The 25381-nt window shown below is 44.0% G+C and overlaps 1 protein-coding gene across 1 annotated transcript in view; it reads left to right on the top strand.

The window, feature by feature from the left end:
• The window catches only part of CHRFAM7A (CHRNA7 (exons 5-10) and FAM7A (exons A-E) fusion), an 89658-nt gene extending 85568 nt beyond the window's left edge, over positions 1-4090 (top strand). The window contains exon 10 of the mRNA XM_075575819.1: positions 3186-4090. Coding sequence (XP_075431934.1) covers positions 3186-3704 — 519 coding nt within the window. The 3' untranslated portion in view covers positions 3705-4090. The remainder of the gene's footprint in view (positions 1-3185) is intronic.
• Positions 4091-25381: the final 21291 nt, after the last annotated feature.

Here is a 25381-nt window from a genome sequence, read left to right on the forward strand (position 1 = left end):
TATGAGCAAGCTCACCAACTACAGAACGCAGGGCAACCCTCCGATGTCACCAAGTATCATGTCAACTTGGAATGCATAGGGTCAGTCTTAGACACAATTCTTGTTGTACATTTTGCAAACTAGTGTTACTGTTATCACATTGTTTTTGTTTGTTGACAATAGTAAATAACCAGCTGGAGGTTTTTTTTTTGTAAATCTCTCACATTTCCTGCCATGTATTTAGGATTCACAGTCAAGATGTTTTAACTTGAGGATGCCAGCGCAAAAGAGACTTCTAAAATCTGAATATTAAAAAGCTCCATCTCTATATAATAACATCAGCATCAATAATATGACTCTGGATGATACTTCAAGGGAGTACTTCAGTTTGCAGTCTTAATAAATGCTTTTTGTACTTGTACAGTGAAGATAAAATTGTAGTCTTCAAATGTTGTGTTTTAATGCCCATCCATAGCTAGTCTTTGTTTTTGAATATATATATATATATATATATATATATATATATATATATATATATATATATATATATATTCATATTGTTAGGTAAAATATAATATTCCATATTAGTATGTAAAGTTTATTAGAAATACTCTTATAGAAAGAAACAATTGACAAAATCCATTCTTCATCCCCCAATAGCTACAATTATACACATTATTTAATGTGACTTTGTGAAATGTAACAAATACAGTACCTTATAAAACTAATGTGGATCCCACCTACAAGACTGGGAAGAGAGGTTCCCCATATACACAGGACATACAGTAGGCTCAGATCCACAAAAGTGTAGGAGTAAAAATGTGCTTAAATTTAGCCCCCTTTCGTGAATCTGGGCCATAGAATGTTAAAAAAAGCAAAGACCACTATTAGTATGAAAATGTTTTCCTTTACAGGGAAACATACTCCAGAGTTTTAATCACTACACTTTGAGGGAGATGTTTCAATGCAAATAAAAGTGTGTTTTAGCTCAGTGCTCCTATTTTTGCTCTCGGTTGTGTCCTGCACAAGAAGCTGCTAATTAGGGAGGTTAGCCACCACAGACCTGGCATATTTCCTGGTGCAGGTAGTAGCTTGGCCTATAATAATAATAATAATAATAATAATAGCGTGTTCTTGTATAGCGCTGCTAGTTTTACGTAGTGCTTTACAGAGACATTTTGCAGGCACAGTGATGTATTGCCAAATAGTGATGAAAACATGGTGTTTGCCCTATTTATAATCTTAACATTAAGCTATGATTGAACAATCACGAGTACTACATGTGCTAATTTTGTGGTGACTAAGGCTAAGTCCCCGGTAGCGCTGATCGGGCTGAGCGGGTGGAACTTGCGGAGGAGGCTTACATATATAGATATATGTAAGTCCCCGCTCACGCGGTGCGCACGGTGCTCGTGCACGTGCTCACACTCAGCCGCGATCGGCGCTTAGGTAAACAAAAAATCTATACTTACCCGCGCGCTCAACTCCCCGCAATGCCCCCCCCCCCACCACACACCCGCGTACAACAGGACATCCGGCACTCATGCTTGGAGCGCTCTCTAAGCATGAGTGCGCTCAGCACCAGCGGGGACTTAGTGTTGCTGTGGAGTTATATTTTAGTTTCCTAATTGTTTTTGAGTTCAGAATTGTTGGAAGTGGTTCGTGTTTTATTATACTCTTTTAGCATTGTCCTACCTATTTTGAATGTTGTTCCATCATTTTGAAAAAAATCCAAAACCAGAACCCAAAAATGAAACATTTCAGAGCCAAAATGTACATCAAATAAAAATAAACCATTTGCATGTTTCAGAGATGTCGGAAACCCTGTCTTTCCCCATTATCTCTTATCATACAATGCATCCACTGCCACCAGGAATTCTGGGTAATGACATGCAAATAAAAATTCCACTTGCGGTGCATTTGCAGGTCTCTGACAGGTCGGCAGCCCTGTCATCGCTCAGCACAGGGGTGCGCAAATTGGGGGGAGCGCAAAGTTTTCTGGGGGGAGGGAGGGGTGTGGCACTTACAGAGACCCCGTGTTCTTCCCTAACCACAGGTAAATTTAAAACCGGGGGAGGGCGCAAGGCCTCTGTAAGTCCCTTACCTTGGCTCCGGCGGCATCTGGCGACATGTCGCCGTGGCAACATGGCGTCAAATGATGCAGCGTGGTACCATGACGTCAGAAAACGCCAGAGAAAAGGTAAGGGGGGCTCGCGAGCAGGGGGGAGAGCAGGCAGTGGGTTGCAGACAAAAACGTTTGTGCACCCCTTGCTTAGCAAACAGTGCTCCCACTGCAGCCAGGGATTCTGGGTAATTACATGTGAATGAGCAGTGTGTCACTCTTTATTTCTCATCCATTACAACACTGACCCCTAGGAGTTTATGCCTGCTGTATTACACTGCTTTTCAGTGCAGTCTGGATTTAAAAAGTGCAGAGCCAGTAAACCTACTCAGAGACAGTTATTTCAACCTTTTGGGTCTCATCAATGCGAGGTTGGTTGCTGGCTATGCAATGTGAAGCTGGTATGTGGGATATTCAGCCATAAAAATGGTATGATGGATAAAAAAAAAGTGACCCCCCCCCCCACCGAACAGTAAATTAAAATACCACTTGTTGGATATCAGACATGTCTGCAACCCTATCTTTCCCTATTATCGCTTAGCAAACAGTGCGCTGCAACAGGGATTCTGGGTAATAACATGCAAATGTGCACAGTGAGTCACTCTTTACTTCTCATCCCTTTTAACATGGACCCCCCGCGTGCGACGGAGTGTAAGGAGTCACATGCGCCGTTTCCCCGGCGTGGCTGTGACGTCATCAGACTGGTTCGCCCTCAGTGGCTGAACCTCTCACGTGACGCGTCCGTCGCGCGAAAAAAACTAAATTATTTGTCGCTTCAAAATTCTGCCGCAGGGTTGCTCTTCCTCGCCTGGCTGGCCTGATAGAGGCACTGTATTTTGTTCACGCCGCACGCACTATAAACGCAGCCTTACACAGCTTTTCAGCACAGCCTGGGTTTAAGACATGACATGCAAATACGCTCTCGCAGTGAGTCACTATTTCCTTTCAAAGCCAAAAATGAAATCCAAAGCACAAGTGAAAGTGTCACTGTTTGTATGTTAATTCAGCAAAGCATTGCATAAACAGTGCTATAAAAACAAAGGAGACACACACAAGTAATGAATTGTTTTGTCTTTTCGTCTAGACAAGAATAATTCTGTTAAACTGGTGTGCCTGGTTCCTGAGGATGAAGAGACCCGGAGAAGACAAAGTCAGACCAGTTTGCCAGCATAAGCAGCGACGCTGCAGCATGGCCAGTGTGGATGTAAACACTGTCAGTGGGCAGCAGTCCAGCAATGGGAACATGCTGTACATTGGCTTCAGGGGGTTGGAAGGGATCCACTGCACTCCTACCACTGACTCCGGAGTCATTTGCGGCAGAATGACCTGCTCCCCGACAGACGATGAAACTCTTCTCCACAATGTGCATCATTCCGACGGCGATCCTGACTTAGGCAAGATTTTGGAAGAGCTGCGTTATATTGCTAACCGGTTCAGAGACCAGGATGATGACGAATCCATTTGCAACGAGTGGAAGTTTGCTGCCTCCGTGGTGGACCGCTTGTGTCTAATGGCCTTCTCAGTCTTCACGATCATTTGTACTATCGGCATTTTGATGTCGGCGCCCAACTTTGTAGAAGCGGTATCTAAAGATTTTGCTTAACGTCACTTTGCATTCTGCAGCACTAGAGACCCATTCAGAGGTCTGTTTTCCACCAGAGGGACTTTTTGTATAACGCGGTTATTTATCAGTGCCAGGGAGTGACACAATGTAAATGGACAATACTTGCACACATTTAGAATTGTGTATTTTTTATGATGTATATTTCCCACATATTAGTGGAAATGCTTCACAAATGATTCTAAGGCGGCACATCGATCTCTTTAAAAAGGAAGGTAAAAATGTTTATAAGCTCAGTAACTTGCAAATGTATGAGATTAATTTGCTACCTTTCACCTTGGCACATGACTAAGTACACTTTATAAATTGCCATTTGTTTCTACAAAAATAAACAAGGACAACGAGTGTCATCTATGAGAGGAACATGATTGGTGCAGGCGTCAAATTAATGTATCTTCTTTTTTTTTTTTAATACTGTATGTTGTACAGTTGTGTCAAATGTAGAGCATATGCATGGAAAAAAAGAAACACATTGTAACACTTAGGGAGACTGAGGCCAAAAATCACCTGGAGTGTAAGGAATATATTTCTTAGCATCAGTGTTCACAACTTCTGCACCATGTGACCGCCCCTGGAGTGATCACCTGACACGCTCAGGCCCCATGGAGGGGGTCTTCCCTTTCGCTTTGGATTAGGCTGGCCATTCTGTTGGAGCTGTCAGCTCGATCTGTCTTTAGAAAATAAGCAAGTGCCCATGTCGGACCTGGTACATCATAAGGGCCCATGTCACGCCATTACAAGAGAACTGGATGATTGGGTGGGTGGTTATGGAGAGGCACCGTAGCAGCGGGTGAGAAGTTACAGGATGCATATACGGCTCAACCCCCTTATAATGCTGTGCTTGGGTCCAATGAATCGCATCGCGTTATAAGCTGATCGCGTTAGAAATAATGTACAATTCTATGCATTGTACAATAAAGTATTTAAGATACCAATAATCGTGTTGTAAATTATTCATACATACGAAAATTGGGAGCCACGCTTGCATCACGTTATAAGCGGATTCGCGTTGTAACGGATCACGTTATAACGGGGTTGAGCTGTATTATCATGGGATTTCCTAAATTCTGCGTCTTGTCTGGTTTTAATAAACTCAATTAACAAGTTTATTATGACACAGATGAAAAAAAAGAAATGTGTCATGTGACTTTTATAGTTGGACAGTTTCCTAGTTGGTTACTACATCACACCAGGTGTTTTATCTGATATGCAAACTAAGAAAGGAAATTATGCAAATATCAATTTTTCAATGTTAATCTAGCATCAAGTAACTCCTCCCTAACATTTTCTAGTCTTCCACATGATCACTCCTCACATTAACTGCAGGCAGAAGTTGAATAAAATAAGAGCAAAGTACCATGGCGTCAAATCAATGACTAGGGGACACCAACAGAAATGATGGGGTAGTATTCATTTAAACAAATAACATGGAAATAAATGTAACTGCACACAGTCTGTTAAACGCTTTCACTACTGGATACTGTGACACAAAATCATGTTAGGCATATTCTTAAAGGGTAAATCTATCAATGGCTACTAACTGGATAGATACAAACCTACCCTAGTATTAGGCTAATCTGGTCTATATATAATGGTTACTACCAGGGCTGCTGACAGGGGGGACAGCCAGGACCTGCTGTCCCGGTGTGTTTAGGGGGCCTGGCTCCCTGCCTGCACATTAATTCCCTGCAGCAGGGGCCCTGAGATGCAGCAGGAGACACAGAGGGGAAATCCCTTCCTCTGCAGAGCCTCTGTAGGTGGGCGTGGCCTGGGTCAGGGGGACGGGACCGTGAGATGCAGCCGGAAGCAAAGGGGGGAAATCCCTGCCTCTGCAGAGCCTCTGTAGGTGGGCGTGGCCTGGGTCAGGGGGGCGGGACCGTGAGATGCAGCCGGAAGTACAGGGGGGAAATCCCTGCCTCTGCAGAGCCTCTGTAGGTGGGCGTGGCCTGGGTCAGGGGGGCGGGACCGTGAGATGCAGCCGGAAGTACAGGGGGGAAATCCCTGCCTCTGCAGAGCCTCTGTATGTGGGCGGAGTCTAGGTCAGGGGGTAGCACCACGAGGACAGCAGTGCGTGTGAAGCTGCAGCCTGAGAGACAATCTGGGAAAGGTGAGGGAGGGAAGGGTTCAATCTGGGGGAGAAAAACAGACATAGAAAGGAAGAGAGAAACACAAAGGGTAGGTAATAAAAATTGGCAATATATTTTTTTGCCAGAAGCGGTAAGAGTTTAGCGAGTCGCATGTGAGAGTAATTTACTACTTATTCTTGATTTGCATTCATTTTCCTGCCCATTTGTGACAATGTCGGTAAATGTAACACTCTTGCATTAGAGATGGGGAATCTGCCGAAAACAGTTTTTTGTATTTTTGCTGATGTTACCCCCAAAATCCGTTTTGCGGTGTAAAATCTGCAAACGGATTTGGCCGGTTTCAATCCACGTGGATTCATCCAAGTTCGCCATCGGATGCAACCCACAAACGGATTTGTAGAATCAACTCCGCGGATTCAGCGATCCGCTGGTGGATTCTTAACTAACTTTTTCCAATAATCTATTTTTGGTTTGGTTGTTGATAGAAATTTTAATTTTGTGAAACATACTTATTTTTATTCTATATTGTACATACCGTACATTTTTGTACATGTAACTCCAAACAGCTACATCTTGGAAGATTTAATGAGTGGCAATCAACATGCCAGTTAACTTACATTTGAACAATAATGCACATGCAACTAATAATATTTGTATTTGTGTGGATTGTACAGTATGTTGACTATTTAAGTGTTTATTTGCACACATAAAACAGTAATGTTCATCCTGTATCTGCTTTCTTTATATGACTATACTGTATATATGTTTACATTTGAAAGCATGTATATCACAGTGTACAGAAATACAGCATACATGTACAATTATCAAATTACATACAGAAGCAAACGTCAATTCAGAATTGTTGTCTAATATCGTTGACATTGAAACTGTCAGAATAGACTTTATAGCTTGGAGACAAAGGAGCTACAGTATGGCATCCTGAACTTTAACTGCGTTATGTTGATTGATTCAGCATTGAACTATCTCAGTTGCTTGAAAGCTCCCCTGTCATAGCATACTTTAGAGCTCTACTGCTCACACCTGGAAGAATGCCCATGAGTAGGATTAGCTACAGGTGAGCAGTAGAGCTTTAAAGTATGCAGTGACAGAGGAGCTATCCAGCAGCTAAGATAGTTACATGCTAGAGCTGCTTCCCTGAATAGCAAAGATTGTGGGTTATGATCCTGTTGGCACTGATTTTAGATCCCCCTTCATCACAAGGAGCCTTAGGTTTGTTAGGTTAGGTCTTATGGAAATATTTTAGGATGTGTGGGTGTGACTCATTTAAATATACTTTGCATATTTTATTAGCATATCTCCCAGGGATCTAAGGTGTGCTCCTTTTTGAGCACAGGTGTTTTATTTGGAGGGAGCTTTGAGGCTATAGATAGTGCTCGGGACTTTACTAAAATAGGTTTCTCTCCCCATCCCTCACTTCCTCTCGGCCCTATATTTCAATGTCTGTAGGGGAGCTAACCCAACTTTAGGTAAGAGGGGGCGCAACGTGAGTCAACGCAAAGCAGTGCTAAGTTACAGACGAGACCAGGACTATTCTAAAGCTTTCCTTAAACTAGCCCGGTTACATTCTGGGTACATGCTGGGTATGTTCTGGGCTTGTTTAAGGCCTTTCAGCATTGACTAATGACCTATAGGATTAACACAGCAGGGGTCCCTGGGGTCCCTGCCAGGGACCCCTGCTGTTAATCTGATGGGCCATTAATCAATGCAGAAATGCTGGGGTTAGTTTAAGGCATGTTTAAGGCATGTATTCAGAATGTACCTGGTGTACCTGGGTCTTTTTGGCGATTGCCACTGGTTTGTGTTAGAATAGTCGCAGTCTCTGCTGTAACATGGGTTAAGCCTATTCTAATGAGATATCTAACGGCCGTTCTTTTTGCATATAATTAGCTTAGTGCCTACCTGTTAAACTAATGGAAAATAATGCCCGTTACCTATTTAGTTAACGTCCCATTATTTTCCCTGGTTTAACAGAGCTTTGTGGATCTGCCTCTAAAAGTTTGGTAGATGCAGTGAATACATTCCCCTGTAGAATAGGTCAGATAAGTTAGTGCAAATAGATATGTGGATGTTCGTTTCTGTTCCTTAATTTTGCTGAGAATGTACTTCTGTCTTTTTACTCACGAAACCTCAATCAGAGGAATAAATTATAGGATTCAATGAACACAGGGGCCAAAGTGCATTACACAATGTGCCAGTACTATGCCACAGTGTGGGGGCACATCTGCCAGAGCAAATCTCTTTTCAAAAGACTCCAAGATTAAAAAAAACAAGTCAACATGGGCCAATGTTAAAATTAAAGGGACATACTTAGGAGGTTTGTATAAAAGGATATTGGTAATTACCACCAAGTACCATTCCACTTCTACCACTGGCCATATGAGACAGGTGAATCCTGAAAGGGTAACCATGTATGTATCAAAGCAAAAGTGGAGAAATTCTAGGGCAAAATACTGAGACCATACAGATGTAGCCAGACTGATGGTCTCCAGCACTGAGTTAAGCTTCGAGATTGTGACTTTAGCTGCCCCGGCACTGAAGGATTAACGCTGTGTTGGTTCTGATCCAGAAGCATGGATGCCCCCGCAGCAATGTTGCGGCAGGCACTACTTCCGGAGACACGCCACGGTATGATTTTCCAACCGCGGCTCTGGAGAGTCTGGCTACATCTGTAAGTAAGTAGAGGATCCAGGGCACTTCAGATTTGCAAAAAAAGAATTTATTCTCTTAGTGGCACACACAACGTTTTGAACTCCAATCAGTTCTTTATCAAGTGACTGGCTACATCTGTATACATCAAAGAAACAAATCCCATTTATTTCAATAGGACATCTTTCTTTGATGCAGATATATTGCCCCAGAATTGCACCACACTTGCCGTGACCCCTAAATATTCGTTCCGTAATTCTGGCTAGGACTGTTCTGCAGCCATACCATCATCAATTAGTCTGCACTTTAATTAAAAGCAACCATCTCAATCAGAAACACATTAATAATGGAAATCAATATACCATCATCATAATAATAATAATAATGAAATCGAGATTACAACACGTTACAAGGATTGTGCCTGAAGAGATATGCAGATGAAACAGCTTTACGCAATACACATTACAATTAGTTTTACATTTCAATTGGGATTTTAGTTAACTGTGTCAAAGTTTTATCAGTTAACTATGTTACATTTGACTTTGTTACGATTGGAGGGTTTTTATATCCCATTGGGGCTAATGTATGTGGTCATTTAACAGTATCCTGGCTGGAAAACCAGGGCAAAACTGCACCAAATGTATTAAACAACAAAAGGACATATTATTATATTATTTCATATTAAGGGAGAACTGGGGGCAATTCTGGGGCTGAACCATTGCTCCAGAAAGAAAAAAATCCTATTCATTTAAATATTTTTTTTATTTCTTTGGTACAGACAGCATGGTGCAGTGTTTTGTGCAAAAATGGCCCTGCTTTTGCAGTGATATATACAGTACTGTATATCCCATAACCCCATTTATTTAAATGGGAAAGATCTTGCATTGCATCTGGGAGACTTTGATAATCGGTCCCTATTGTATCAAGTACGGTACATGTATCAATGCCAAAGTAGAGCAACTCTGGGGCAAAAATCTGCACCATATATATAAAAAAAATCCAATTTAAAGCGATAGTTTTTCTTTGATATTCAACATACAATATAGGAGGCTGTATATAAAAACGTATATTTCAAAACAAATTGAAAGAGTGCATTGTGTTAAAAAGAAAAATTATTCACCTAAAATCATTGGCGGCATATGCTGGTTCTGTATGTCACTATTCATGTTCTTACCTTTGGCGCACGTTTTATTGGTAATTGTTTGGAGAGCGCTGTGTTAAAATATAGCCACATAAATACGTTGAAAGATGTAAGAAGACTCGCTGTTCCGGGTGCGGCGAACGAAAACGCAAATGTCTGCGGCGCCCGGGACAGTGTCTGACATGATTGAACTGGGTTCAGGCTTCTGAATGGGACTCCCTGCAGCGTTACTCCTCCGGTGCCGCGACTACAGTGGCCCCGGAGACATTTGGGCTTGATACATCTTTATATAGTACATGAATTAGAAAGCTATATTAATTTGTATTTGTTATTATGTGTTTATCTTCCAAGTAATCAAATGCACAGTTCTTCGACGTTGCTGACCGAAGAAGTGTTAACAGGGTGACTGTGTTCATATATATGCAGGCACTAAGAAATGTTTGCATTTGTTCCTTTATGCTACAAAAAAAACTTGATGGGCAATTTTGAATCATTTATTTATTATCACATATCATTTACTTTTGCACGCTACAGACAGTATCCGAACTCCGCCTCTATCTCCACCGCATAGTGTCATTTTTGTCTTTGGCGCACCGAGAGGCACTAACTTCTTATTTTTACGGTGTAGGTGCGTCTGTTTTACAAATGAAGCTGCTGTTCTATAAAGTGTGATAGCGCAGATCCGGCCCTTGTCGCAGGAAATGTCCCATTGAAGTCGTGGTTCTTTCCGCGTAATAGAAGCAACTCGGCGATATCGCATTTTATACCCGACTGTGCGTTCTGTTCCTTAGAATTACTTCAACTTTGCCCTGATACATAACCACCCAGGTCTCCGGTTATCTGCTGTAGCATTTGTATGGCAAAATAAACAGGCCAAAGCTTTTCACTCTGTGTCAGAAGACTGTCTCCTCTACCTGGAAGGCTGTGTGAAAGTGCTAGTCCCTGGACAAAAAGGTACATAGCAAGAAGGTACTTTGTCACAATATCATTTATATTTACAATACCTTAACTTACAAGTGAGTTTCTGTATGAAAAGTTGCACTTCATGGGCCAAACCGGCTGTAGAACAATGTAATTACATTTTACCAGCTAAAATATTTATGCTGCAACATGTCTTCAGATCACTAGCACCTTGAGACATGTACAGATGTAATAGGTGTTAATGCTCTCGCTGTCCTATTGCAGCGAGACACACACAACATTCCAGTGGGAGCATACACCATTGTGTCTGCATTAGCTGCGTGCCAGTGAGTTCAACAACACCTGCTGCATCTGTATATGAGTCTAGTATACTGATAGCAATGAGCCAAGTTGAGTAATAGCAAAACCATAACAACTAATATTCAAGGACTCCATTTCCACAGGTTCAGCACCACAAGATTGGCGTAATGCAGACGTGGCGCCTATATTTAAAACAGGAGCTAGATCGCAACCGGGGAATTACAGACCGGTAAGCTTGATATCAATAGTGGGGAAGCTACTTGATGGTTTAGTTCGGGATAATATTCAGGAATACCTGGATAACAAAATTATTAGTAATAGTCAGTATGGATTCATGAAGGGTAGGTCGTGCCAAACTAACCTTATTAGTTTCTTTGAGGAGGTAAGAAGGAAATTAGACCAGGGTAATGCAGGTGATGTGGTCTACTTAGATTTTGCAAAGGCTTTTGATACTTTGCCACACAATACAAAATAAAGGAAATTGGTCTCAGTAAAAATATCTCCACATGGATTGAAAACCGGTTAAAGGATAGACAACAGAGAGTCATCATAAATTTAACTTTTTTCAGGTTGGGTTAAAGTTGTAAGTAGAGTACCTCAGGGATCGGTACTGGGACCCCTGCTTTTTAACTTATTAATGACCTTGAGGTTGGCATCGAGAGTAAAGTCTCCATATTTGCTAATGACACTAAATTGTGTAATATACTAAAATCAAAGCAGAATGTAATTTCTCTCCAGTAGGATTGGATAGGTGGAAAATGTGAGCGAGTAAATGGCAAATGAAGGTTAAAACAGATAAATATAAGGTTATGCATTTGGGAACAAGAATAAACAGGTGACTTACAAATTAAATGGGGCAAAATAAGGTCAACCCTTGATTGAGAAGTGCTTGTAGACAGCAGGCTTAGTAATAGTGCCCAGTGTCAGGCAGTAGTTGCAAATGAAAATAAGATCGTATCTTGCCTTAAACAGGGTATATAGATGGAAGGGAAGTAAGCATAATTATGCCATTGTATAAAGCATTAGTAAGACCACACCTTGAAAATGGTGCATGAATCTTTATCGCCACTTCATAAGAAAGACATTATGGAACTAGAAAAACTGCAGAGAAGAGCTGTCAAGTTAATAAAGGAGATGGAAAATCTGATTTATGAGGATTAGATTTTGTTTACTTTAGAAAAGATGTGTCTAAGAAGGGATATGATAACTACAGTATATACAAATATATTCAGGTCAATACAGAGAGCTTTCAAAATAACTATTTATTCCATGGGTAGTACATACGACACAAGGTCATTCCTTAAGATTAGAGGAAAAGCGATTTCACCAGCACAAAGGAAAGGGTTCTTTACAGTAAGGGCAGTTACAATGTGGAATTCATTACCCATGGAGACTGTGGTGGCAGATACAATAGATATTTTCGAAAAAAGTTGAACTTTTTTTAGAAAGGAAAGGTATACAGGGATATACCAAATAAGTAAACATGGGAAGGATGTTGATCCAGGAAGTAATCTGATTGCCAATATTGGAGTCATAGTGAAGAAAAAGATCAAGCGCAAATAATATCACTAATAAACCAAATGACACAAATGATATACTGTCCTTAATGAGTGCAGCTCCCGACGTAGAATTCAAACCGGATTCAATCAGCAAACGAAGGAGAAACAGGTGCGCAAATCACATCAGGACATGAAAGGAAAGTGAAAACACAAAATAGTGCAATATTGTCAACCCCAGCAGATATTTTAAGTGTTGAAGGTTCTATAAAATTTGCACTCACGTGTTTAACGTGAAATGAAAGCGTTGTGGTTATTAGAAGTCACCAACTTATGTCTCCAGACAGGTACTCCAGATCCATATAGAGAGGGGGGGCGGGGGAATCCATATTCCAGAATTGGATCTGGAATTACTAATGAGCCCTTGTTGATGACATCCAGAGTGGAAGACAACTTTAACCAGCCCAGTACCTGCTGTGACGGCCGTGGAGCGGATGCTGTTGCTGCAAAACTTTTGCCTGACCATATGACCCAGGGTGGTCTGAATGTTTACAAGCAAAGGCACTTATGTAAGTGGAATACTTTGTGTTTTTAATATTAAAAACAGTACTATACTATTTTGCTCTCCTCTCTTTTTTATATGGATTTCCCCCCCCCTTCTCTATATGGATCTGGAGTACCTGTCTGGAGACATAAGTTGGTGACTTCTAATAACCACAACGCTTTCATTTCACGTTAAACACGTGAGTGCAAATTTTATAGCACCATCAACACTTAAAATATCTGCTGGGGTTGACAATATTGGAGTCAGGAAGGAATTTATACCCCTCCCCTATGAGACATCATTGATAATATTTCATTGGCGTTTTTGGTTGCCTTCCTATGGATCAAAATACTTTAAATACAAATATAGAATAAGTATCTGTCGTCTATATTTAACATAGGTTGAACTTGACAAACATATGTCTTTTTTTAACCTCATGTATTATGTGATATTGTGATATATAACATGACGTAGTAATACCATTAGTCAGCCTTAGAGGTAATTTATGTTTTAGGGACAGCTGGTGACATGCAGTTTAGGACACGAGCATCAAAATAGGCTTCCAATGTTTGCACCTCTCCCCTTTCACACCTCAATCTCTCCAAAAAAGTTGTACCCTTCTTTCCACTGAGAATTGAATTGCCTCTAATGTAACGGTGAGAGCACATTTTATGTAAATAATCTATTTTAAAACAACTTTAACCTGTAATAGATGTTAAAACGAAATGTACAAATCTGTCGTAAATTAATTGCAATTCCACTGAACTACATTTGTCATCAAAAAATGGAAAATACCTACAGATGTAGCATCCGTTATTCTTAACACGATCACGCCAAAAGCACCTAAATAAAAATTGCATGATTTGTTCACTGGTTTGTTAACAATGTGTTTGTATTTTGCAATTTCAGTTGTCGCAGTAAAACTTGGGCTGGTGAAATCAATGATAAAACGTGCAAATTAAGAATAGCGGACGCTACACCTAAACTTGTAATTGCTAATTTTTGTAGATGGTGTGAGATATAATAATTAATATTCACAAATTAATATTAGACGTAGGCCCTTATTCCCAAAGGTGTGATAAGCGCAGATGATGTGCTATCGCATGAAAAGCCCCATTGAGTGAATAGGGCATTTCCTACAATAGCATGTCACCTGTGCTTAAAGCACCTTGCAGAATAAGGGCCTTCGAGTTGAATGTCTAACCGATGAAAGTTTAAAATGACTTAGTGGTGGTTCAAATGCTTGACGCAATCTTTCCCATATCTGTGATCACTAACATTGTAGACACAAAGTATTTTGGGTATGGTCATGCATGAAAGATAGGTTGTTAACCCACGAAATGTGTCAGCTGCTCTCCATTAATTAATCAGGTTTGTTGTACAAGCTAAAAAAATCGACAGATTCATCAAGCTCATTAAAAGAGCAAGTCGTGCTCTTTTCGTTTAATCAGTTTTTTTCATAGGTTTGGAGCAGGGTCCAATGAGCTGAACACCATTAATTTCAGCTCCGAGGACCCGCTGCTTCCGGAGCTACCTCCAAAGGTGGTGCTGGTATCTCGGCAAAGCTTTAAGCTTCTGCATCACGTGGGCCAACAGGAAGCCAAACCTGATGATGTCATGGCTTCCTATTGGCCCGTCGGGTGCAGGAGTTTTGAAACTCCGCCACGACGTGATCCCTGCTAGCCAAGCAGAGAGGCTACCGACCCCCCTTATGGAGGTATCTCGGGAAGCAGGGGTTCCCCTGAGCAGAAAACAATGGGATTAAGCTCTGGAGACACCCTGCCTCAATCCTATGTTAACAAAAAAATATTTGCAAAAAACAAATCGCTCGCGTGGATTGACTCTTTAATCGGTCAACGCACTCAAAATAAAAAATAATAAAAGTCAGAATAGTCTGGTTTGCACTTGTAGATTATAGTTGGCACTGAGACAAGGCAAAAGCTGAACTGTGATTGACCATGTGAAATTAAAACCAATGGGCAGTGGTAGATAAGTATAAAACTACACTATCATAAATCTGGAAATCATCTAATGTATCAAAAGAAAAGCATTTAAGTAGAATACTGTATATGCGGTGTGCAAAGTCTTTAATATAGCATTATTTTAACGACATGTTATACAGTATAGAAGAGAAGGATCTGATGAATCTATTTCCATTGTAGGACATTTTGGAATCCTAAGTAAATCTATAATAAAAGCATCCATGGTCCTTACAAAGCAGAAAAAAACAAACGTGTTCATTTGCATCATTATCTATTGCACGTAAAAGAGTCTCTAACATTAAAAAAATAGAATATATGAAATGTATCCAGCTGGGCTGTTGTATCTGCAATGTAGTCTGGAACAATGCCAGCTACAGTATACAAACAAAAAATGGATCAGACAGCAGCACACGAAGCGGGGGGAAAATATCAATGAATAATAATCAGTGCACGGAGATCAATAAGGATCCCTCAGCATCCTATATCAGTGATACAATTACAGAAAATTAGATGGTCTCCAGCACATGTGGGAAAAAAACCAACAATGGTAGTTTAAATATATATAAATATCACTTTAATGAATATACGTACATAGAATGAGAGCAGAGGATAGTAACCCCCAAAATGGGACAAATGGCAAAATGAGAAAGCAATAATATGCAAAAAAAAAAAAAACAGCCACTTCTACACTACTTCCCTATGAAAAAAGTCAAAATACAGAACACTAAACAGGGGAGGGGGGAAAAGGAAAAAAATAAAGGGGGGGGGGGGAGAAGGGAAATACTAACAGACAAACAACAGCAAAAGTGGAAACACAGGAATAGAATGCTATCAAAAAGAAAACAGGGTACAGAGAATTCAAATATAAAGGGGGGCAACGTTTAGGGCATAATGGGCACCACTCCATATACAGTATTCTGGCAAAACATTGAAATTAAACGTCACAATAAGGATCTACAATAAAAATATAAACTGCTAGGCCCAGATCCACAAAGATCCGTTAACTCTAATAACGAACCGTTATCAAAAATATTAACGGCCTGTTATTTTCCTATTTCATCAAAGCTAATTATATGCAGAAACAAGGGTTGTTGCATACATCATAGGCTTAACGCCATGTTAAGGTGCAATTCCAATGGTATGGAGAAAAAAAGTGGGTCACTGCAGGTAACCAAGTTCCATCTACATGAATCATCTCCTAGCTTCACCAATCAATATTTATTTGATGTTATTTCGCCGCTTACTCTGAAGTACTGGTCCTTTTGAACTATTGTTCTATTTTTTTTTTAACGCCATGTTAAGTTAGCACTGCCTTACGTTAGCTTCAAATAACATGGCGTTACTCCCGTTCACCCGCGGCCTCTGGTATCAATCATGTGGGGCTACAGGAGGTGGATATTAGTGTTGTTGTGTTTTGAATGTTTATTGTGGGTAGCAGCTGTTTTAATATAAAATGTAATACTAGTGTAGATGAGCAAGGGGTCTCTGGAGCAAAACCGCGTTAATTTGTGGTCCGTGGACCCCCAGCTTTCTGAGAAAACGGCCCCGTCATGGGGTGCTGTTATCTCCTATGCATTTAAATGTTCCGCGTCACGTGATCGTTTGAATAAAATGCATAGGAGATACCGGCACCCCATAATGGGGCCGGTATCTCGGGAAACAGGGGGTCCCCGAATCTCAAATCAACGCGGTTCTGCTCCAGAAACCCCCTGCTCATCTACACTAGTATTACATTTTTTATTAAAAAAACATTAATTTCGGGCGAGATATGCGCAGGGAGAGGCGGCTCTCTCTGAGCAGCTCTCTGCAGCTGAAAGAAATCGCCGGGTAAGGCCTTTTCAGAGAGGCGATCTTCACGTCGCCGGCTACTCGCCTGTTTTGGCAACGCTCAAAAAACAGGCAAATTAAATGGGCCGGCGATTTTTTAAATGAACGCTTATAGCATAGGCCCCTTAGTGTTCCAACAATAAGCCAGAACATTGTGTTCAGAGACATGTTTGGTGGTCAGATGGTAGAGGAACTTTTAATGTATTCTTTATTGTAAATCATAATATGATAGAATAAAAAAAGAGCAGTGGACTGATGAGTTATGGTATAGAACAATAAGGAAGTAATTAACAGCTCCTGCTAAGTGGGACCCATAACTCATTCACCTTCGGTATTCCCATTATAACGCAAGTGACATCACTGATTTACTTGCATGACCGCTTCCAAGTGTAGGGGACATTAGGTGCCATGTAAGAAGAGAGCAGTAGGGAGATTATTTATGGGTTTCAATTATGTTGCACAGGAATTGCTAACTATGGTTCAGTGATCTGCACTTTTATGCTGTTTAGTACCATAACTTAGCTCCTATTCACCTTTAAATCCAAATCCATATACACACAGATATATTATAAATGCTCCTTTCTTACAACAAAGAATAAATGAACAGAGTTTTAAGGGAGCTAAGCAGACATTTGTCTAGACCAGTGGTCTCAAATTTAGTCCCCAAGGGCCGCCAACAGGCCAGGTTTTATGGATATCCATGCTTCTGCACAGGTGGCTCAGTCAAAGAGTAAGCCACTGATTGAGCCCCCAGTGCTGAAACGGGGATATCTATAAAACCGGGCCTGTTGGTGGCCCTTGAGGACTGAGTTTGAGACCCCTGGATGAGACTCCATCCTGTCTAGGTTATTTGTTACATTTGCTGGAGATTGCTAGATGATGTTGTACCAACACAAACGTGGCAGATGGACGGAACGCAGAACTATACAACTCGAGTCTGTGCGTTGAGTAACTCCAGCAAGACATGACAACCTGCAAGGAACTGAAATCAGTGAGAGTTGAGGATTCCAGGCCAACAAATGGCGTTTCAATGGAAAAGCACTGATTTTTGTCAGTGAGACTCCGTTGGCGTCTATGGGGCAGGAAGGTTCAGTGAGACTCACAGAAAATCAGTCGGATGGTAGAGCAATTTCCAATGTATTCTTTACGGCAAACCATAATGTGATATTATAATAAAAAACAAAGAAGTGGACTGACGCGTTATGGTATGGAATGATAAGCCCATAACAGTTCCTGCTTACTACATGTGGGAACCAGAACCCATCCACCTTTGAGTAACTGAAGTTCAGCGAGAGTCACAAACAATCAGTTGACGTCTGCGCTCTACCTACTAATATGACCACTCCCAGATCTCACTCTAAAGCACATAGGGTTTCCATGTGGCTTCTCCAAAATTACTGGACATAATGGTGAAAGGTGTAACCCGCTGGAGACACACACACACCCCTCTCCCTCCGCTCCATGATGTTTCCTTCTCTCCTTGGCCCCACCCTCAGGCTCCTGACACCTCCTTCTGATTAGCTAAATTACCCAGCAGCACCCAATCAGAATGGAGGAAGCTGCCCAGCCCCCTACCAGCAGCCCTGCTCTCTCCCTGTGGAGGAAATCCCACGGTCCCCAAGCCGGTCAGGTCACTATATTCAGAGAGGCAATACAGGACACATAAATATCCAGTATTACCTCTAAGTGTTTACAGGACAGAATGTTCAAATACAGGACAGTCCGGTTGCATACTGGACACCTGGTAACCCTAAACACATGGGGCATATAAAAAAATAATAGATTGATACATTACATGTGTAAATGTTCAAAATGCTTCACATGCTGCATATATAGCCCACTTATTTAACTCCATTACCAGAGTGGCCTAAAAATCAGTGCTCTGCAATTAATATTAATATCAACATTGGTCTGCTAAGGGACTGCATTTATAGCAATGAGGAAATGTTGATGTAAGTATTACTAAGTGTCTTCTCTGAAGCTTTAAAAAAAAAAATTCTCTTTATACTGTACATGCATATACATCAGATTCAAAATGGTCTTATACAAATTGTTCAATGCAATATAAAGCAATAGTTAATTGTTATTTTGTAAATACTCTTCTTCTCCTGTGTGATTGTCCGCGCGGTTATTCGTGCACATGGTTTCTAGTGATGCTTTTAAAAAAAAAAATGAGCTGTGTTGCTGTATTTGATTCTCAGCGAGGACCATTTAACCCATTGGGTGTCAGAAAGAGGCCAACAATGTAGTGGGTTAACTGAACAGGTACTAAAGGGTTTAACTGCAAAGTAAAAGGCGGAAACCCTCGGGGAAAAAAAAGGAAAATGAAAACAATGGGAATTTGTTGCTGTTTTTTGGCGTCCGAGTTATAGCTGAGAGACCCGGCGTTGCCCGGGAGGTAAATGCGTAATAGGTAGTATTATTTATAAATTGTGGAACAATAGGTGACTGTTTGTTGTAAAGGTTGGATAATAATATTGAAAAGAAAGATGGAAGAAAATGTAATACGATGTTGTATAAAAATGGTTTATTGTAACCACACCACAGTACAATGTATATTTTGGTGCTATAAGTGATGTAAAAATGTGAGGCGTGTGTCCTGCTAGGGTGTGAGGAGGCGGCGGGTGGCGCGTGGGTTGTGAGTGCTGTCTGCGAGTGGGTGTCCTGCTAGGGTGTGAGGCGGCGGGTGGTGAGTGGGTTGTGAGTGCTGTCTGTGAGTGTGGGTCCTGCTAGGGTGTGAGGCGGCGGGTGGCGCGTGGGTTGTGAGTGCTGTCTGTGAGTGGGGGTGTGTCCTGCTAGGGTGTGAGGCGGCGGGTGGTGCGTGGGTTGTGAGTGCTGTCTGTGAGTGTGGGTCCTGCTAGGGTGTGAGGCGGCGGGTGGCACGTGGGTTGTGAGTGCTGTCTGTGAGTGGGGTCCTGCTAGGGTGTGAGGCGGCGGGTGGCGCGTGGGTTGTGAGTGCTGTTTGTGAGTGGGGGTCCTGCTAGGGTGTGAGGCGGTGGGTCAGTGATGTCGGTGCGTAGGGGCGGGAGGGCAGCAGGTGTGTGTGGTGGCAGGTATGTGTCGAGTGTAGCGGGTATCTGTTGAGTGCGTGCAGCGGCTGTGAGGCGGTGGGTGAAAGGCAGAGGCGGCCGGAGTAAGGGCGGGTGAAAGGCAGAGGCGGGGGTGGGGAGGCGGTAAGGCGGGCAGGAAGGCGAAGGGCGGCGGGAAGGGGAGGAGGGGGTGGTGGAGGGGGGCAAGGGGTGGAGGAGGGGGGCAAGGGGTGGAGGAGGGGGGCAAGGGGTGGAGGAGAGGGGAAGGGTTAGAGGAGGGGGGGAAGGGTTAGAGGAAGGGGTGGAAGTGTGGGAGGGGGTGGGAGGGGAAAGGGGTGGAGGGGAAAAAGGGATGGAGGGGAGGGGGGGGGGTAGGGGAGCGGAGGGGGGGAAAGGGGAGCGGAGGGGGGGGGAAGGGGAGCGGAGGGGGGGGAAGGGGAGCGGAGGGGGGGGAAGGGGAGCGGAGGGGGGGGAAGGGGAGCGGGGGGGGGGAAAGGGGAGAAGTGGTGGGAAGGGGGAGAAGGGGGGAGGTGGTGGGAAGGGGGAGAAGGGGGGAGGTGGTGGGAAGGGGGAGAAGGGGGGAGGTGGTGGGAAGGGGGGAGGTGGTGGGAAGGGGGAGAAGGGGGGATGTGGTGGAAGGGGGAGGAGGGGGTAGGTGGTGGGGGGGTGGAAGGGGGAGGAGGGGGGATGTGCTGGGAAGGGGGAGGTGGTGGGAAGGGGGAGGAGGGGGGAGGTGGTGAGAAGGGGGAGGAGGGGGGAGTTGGTGGGAAGGGGGGGAGGGGGGGAGGTGGTGGGAAGGGGGGGAGGTGGTGGGAAGGGGGGGAGTTGGTGGGAAGGGGGAGGAGGGGTGAGGTGGTGGGAAGGGGGGAGGAGGGGTGAGGTGGTGGGAAGGGGGAGGAGGGGGGAGGTGGTGGGAAGGGGGAGGAGGGGTGAGGTGGTGGGAAGGTGAAGGGGGGGGGTGGAGGGAGGTGAAGGGGGGGGTGGAGGGGAGGGTGAATTGGGAGGTGAAGAGGGGGGGGTGGAGGGGAGGTGAAGGGGGGGTGGAGGGGAGGTGAAGGGTGGGTGGAGGGGGGGTGGAAGGGAGGTGAAGGGGGGGTGGAGGGAGGTGAAGGGGGGGTAGAGGGGAGGTGAAGGGGGGTGGAAGGGAGGTGAAGGGGGGGGTGGAAGGGAGGTGAAGGGGGGGTGAAGGGGGGTGGAAGGGAGGAGAAGTGGAGTGAGGGGAGGTGAAAGGGGGTGAGGGGAGGTGAACAGGGGTGAGGGGAGGTGAAGGCCGCTCACTCACCCGTCCGGCAGGTCCCACGTGGATCTGAGGCGGGAGGCAGCGTGTTGTGGCCGCTCCCCCGCTGTGTCCCGGGCGCTCGCTCGCTCCCCCGCTGACTGTAGCGGCGCCAGGAGGGGGGGTATCGGGGAGACACTGACACTTGGAGGGGAGGTGAAGGGGGGTATGGAGGGAGGGTGGAGGGGAGGTGAAGGGGGGTGGAAGGGAGGTGAAGGCCGCTCACTCACCCATCCGGCAGGTCCCACGTGGATCTGAGGCGGGAGGCAGCGTGTTGTGGCCGCTCCCCCGCTGTGTCCCGGGCGGGTGCCGCCATCTTGGGTACTCGGCGCCGCGAGGCAACCTGCCTGGCCACTGGCTGTTCCCCCGCCGGGGAAGGGGTGAGTTGTAGCGCCGGGGAGGGGGGGGCATGTATATGTGTGGGGGGGGAGAGGTGGGAGATATAGAAGGGGGGTCTCGCACGGCCGCTAACACTGGTTGGGGGGGGGGGGCGCTGAAGGGGTAATAATAGTGTGTGTGTACCCCGCTGACTGTAGCGGCGCCGGGGGAGGGGGGGGGGGGGGCGGAAGCGCGGGAGACACGGGGAGAGGAGGAGGTGCGCGCGGGTGCTGCTAACACTGTGAGCCCCGCTAATGTAGGTAACACCCCCCTGTGTGTGTGTGTGTGTGTGTGTCCCTGTGTGTCCTTTGGCCCGTCACTCGCACGGGCGGGCCAAGGGACCAATGAGATTGCCGCTAGGGACGCAGACATACAGTGCTTTCAGAAATATATAGTAGAGATATATATATATATATATATACAGTGGTTGACAAATCACCAAAAAATCTACTCGCCACACAAAAAAATCTACTCGCCACCTAGTACCAAACGTATGCTGCTTGGGCCAATAGGAGCTCGCCACGATGTTAAATCCACTCGCCAGGGGCGAGCAAATGTATAGGTTTGTCGAACACTGTATATATATATATATATATATATATATATATATATATATATATATATATATATTTATTTATTTATTTTCCTCTCTCTCTCATAATTTCCCAGAATCCCTTGCTGCAGTCAAACCACTGTATGCTAGGTGATAATGGTGAGAGGCAGGGTTGCAGACCTGTCTAAGATATGTGAATATGCTCACAAGTGATCTTTTTATTTGAGATAAGATAAGAGATAGAGATAGATACAAGGCTCGACAAATGCACTCGCCCACACACCAGGGGTGAATGCATTTTGGCCACAGGCGATCCGTCATGTCTGCCTGTAAAAAAATATTTGTACATGTAATAAATGAAAACTCTTGGTCCCAAAGGTTTTTTTTTACAGTTTTTGAAAGACATTAAGCCTATTTCCCTGCAATGTGGAACTCTTGCGCGCCTAAAGTTAAAAAAACCTAACCCCCTGATTGGCCGAGGCCTCCTTCCTCCTCCTTCCGACTCTGGTGCGACGCCTGCAGGAGCTGAATGCGCATCTGCGGTGTCTTCTTCCTCTAGGACCCGTGCTCTCACTGTCTCACCTGTCCCACCACACTGAGCAACTGTCCCCTGGAAGACGGAACGAGGGGATGTAAGTGGCGGTTCTTCATACTTTACTCACATAGCAGGCGAGGGCGCTAGAGCAGCGGGTGCTGGCACATGTGGTGCCTCTCTTGGCTGTGACTCTCTTGGCTGTGTGTGTGTGTGTAAGTGGGAGAGAGAGTGTGCGTGTGTGTGAGTGGGAGAGTGTGTGTGTATGTGGGTGGGAGAGTGTGTGAGTGGGGTGTGTGTAAATGGGAGAGTGTGTGTGTAAGTGGGAGAGTGTGTGTAAGTGGGAGTGAGTGTAAGTGGGAGAGTGTGTGTGTCAATGGTGGGGAGAGAGGATGGCGGGGAGAGAGAGGATGGCGGGAGGATGCAGGGGAGAGGGAGGATGGCGGGGGAGAGGGAGGAAGGTGGGGGGGAGGGAGGCGGGGAGAGGGAGGAAGGCGGGGAGAGAGAGGATGGCAGGGAGAGTGGGAGAGGATGGTGGGGAGAGAGGATGGCAGGAGAATGGAGTGGGGAGGAGGAGAGGGAGGATGGAGGGGAGAGGGAGGATGGAATGGAGAGGGAGGATGGAGGGGAGAGGGAGGATAGAGAGGATGGGGGGGGGGGAGGAGAGATGAGAGAGGAGATGCTATGTAATTGTATTATTTTGATGTAAGTAGCTTCTGCCACTACAGATGTGGCAGATTGTTTTGGGAAAATAAAATGGGAGAAGAATGGTTCAGAGAGACGCAGAATTATTCTTATTAGGAATTTATTCCATTTTTTAAATTGGGGGTGTGGCCAGGGGCGGGGCCAGGTGGCGAGTAGCTTTTTGGGTAATTTGCCTATATATATTCTGGGAAATGCAAATGAGCACTCAGCTCAAATCCATGTCACCTTTTACTTCAAATCCATTTTAACATGGACCTCTATAAGCATAGCTTTTCAGCACAGCCTGGGTTAAACAAGTGCATAGCCACTAAATCTTCCAACAGACAGCTGTTTTGACCTTTTGGATCTCATCAGTGTGAGGTTGGTTATACTGGCTTTGCAATATTTATACACACAGTGCTGCAGTGCAAATGAAAGAAACTTTAAGTAACAAATAAAATATCTTGTTAGGAAGCCAGAAAGCATGTTTTATATGGCACCACCAGGGCCGCTTTACACATTAGGCCGACTAAGCACAGTGCCTGGGGCCTACGAACCTTTTAGGGCCTACAATATTTCACTTGATAAAATACCTAAACAAAAAAAAAATCACAAAATAAGAGAAAACAGCTAATTTTAATTTAAAATGCCTTCGGAGTATCGATACCTTTAAATATCGAAACAAAAGTATCGATGCCAAATATCGCTAGTATCGAAAGAAACAAGCAAACAATTAAATTAGCATAAAAATGAGTAAAAATATCGGACACACAGGCCTCTAGAAATAAAAGTGCCTAGGGCCTACGAAGGTCTTAAAACGGCCCTGGCGCCACCTATTGTAATTGGATATTAACTGTTATGCCATCACCTACTGTAGGTAGGATAAGTCATTTACATGCTACTGTTTTGCCCTGAATTTGTAGCATTAGTTTTACATCCAGCACCAGTGCCTAATCCCACTATGGTTTTTAAATAGCTTGTGGCTCACTTACTATTTCTGCACTCACTTGCCCTTTCGTCCTCTCAGATTGGTTGTCTACCTGCACAGTAATTACTCCAATTTAATGACTGGGAAATTGATAAGGTGATGGACGGACGAACTGCTGACTGGTCACCCATAATAAATCCAAATGCTTGTCAGGAACCAGATGTAATAAATGTCACCTAATGTCTTGTGATGTGCATGGAATACAATGTGTGCCCACAAGATGTTGATTAATGATGTTGGTGGCTTTGCCCTGCTTGACCTCAAATTATATTTCTTTTTTTAAAATTATTTTTCAGGAGAGATTTTGATATTTTCCTACTGTTTTGTACCGGTATTTATAGCATTTTATGAACACTAGTTGATTCGTCAAAATATTCAATAAAGTGTTGACTGCTCTAGTATAACAGTGTGGTTATATGAATGCTGTCTGTTCTTAAGCTTTTTTAGTGCTGGAGGTCCGGCAGAAGCAGAGTAACACTAGATATAGAGATATATAGAGAGAGAGATATACCAGTCGAGAAAGAGAGAGAGAGAGATATACCAGTCGAGAAAGAGAGAGAGAGAGATATACCAGTCGAGAAAGAGAGAGAGAGAGAGATATACCAGTCGAGAAAGAGAGAGAGAGAGAGATATAACAGTCGAGAAAGAGAGAGAGAGAGAGATATAACAGTCGAGAGAGAGATATCGAGAGATAACGAGAGAGAGATATCGAGAGATATCGAGAGAGAGATATCGAGAGATATCGAGAGAGATCGAGAGAGATCGAGATAGAGAGAGATACCAGTCGAGAGAGAGATTGTGAATAGGAGGCGGAGGAGGAGACGGGTGTCCCAGGATAGCGAGGAAGAAGAGGGTTTTTATACGGGGGATGAGGGAGGCCAAGAGCAGGGTCCAAATATGTTTGGAGGGGGGTATGTAGGGGTCACACACTTGATGGTAGAGATGTAGGGCTTACACAGGTGATTGGGAGATATAGGCGGCATATGGGCGATGGGGGAGAGGTGTGAGGGATGATGAAGAGGTGCAGTGGCCAATGGGGAGAAGACGTGTAGGGGGCGATGGGGAAAAGAGGTGTAGGGGGCACATGGGTAGGAGTGGTGTAGGGGTCACATGGGTGATGAATGTTTAATTGATAACCTTTAAGATCTGCTATATCGGCATATATGTTAAGCCGGGTACAGCTAGTTATATAATAAGATCAATTGTTAGTCCAAATAAGAAAAGTATCACATAATATTGAAGCACTCATTTATT

The sequence above is a fragment of the Ascaphus truei genome, chromosome 18 (genome assembly GCF_040206685.1).
Source record: "Ascaphus truei isolate aAscTru1 chromosome 18, aAscTru1.hap1, whole genome shotgun sequence".
Classification (NCBI taxonomy): Eukaryota; Metazoa; Chordata; class Amphibia; order Anura; family Ascaphidae; genus Ascaphus; species Ascaphus truei.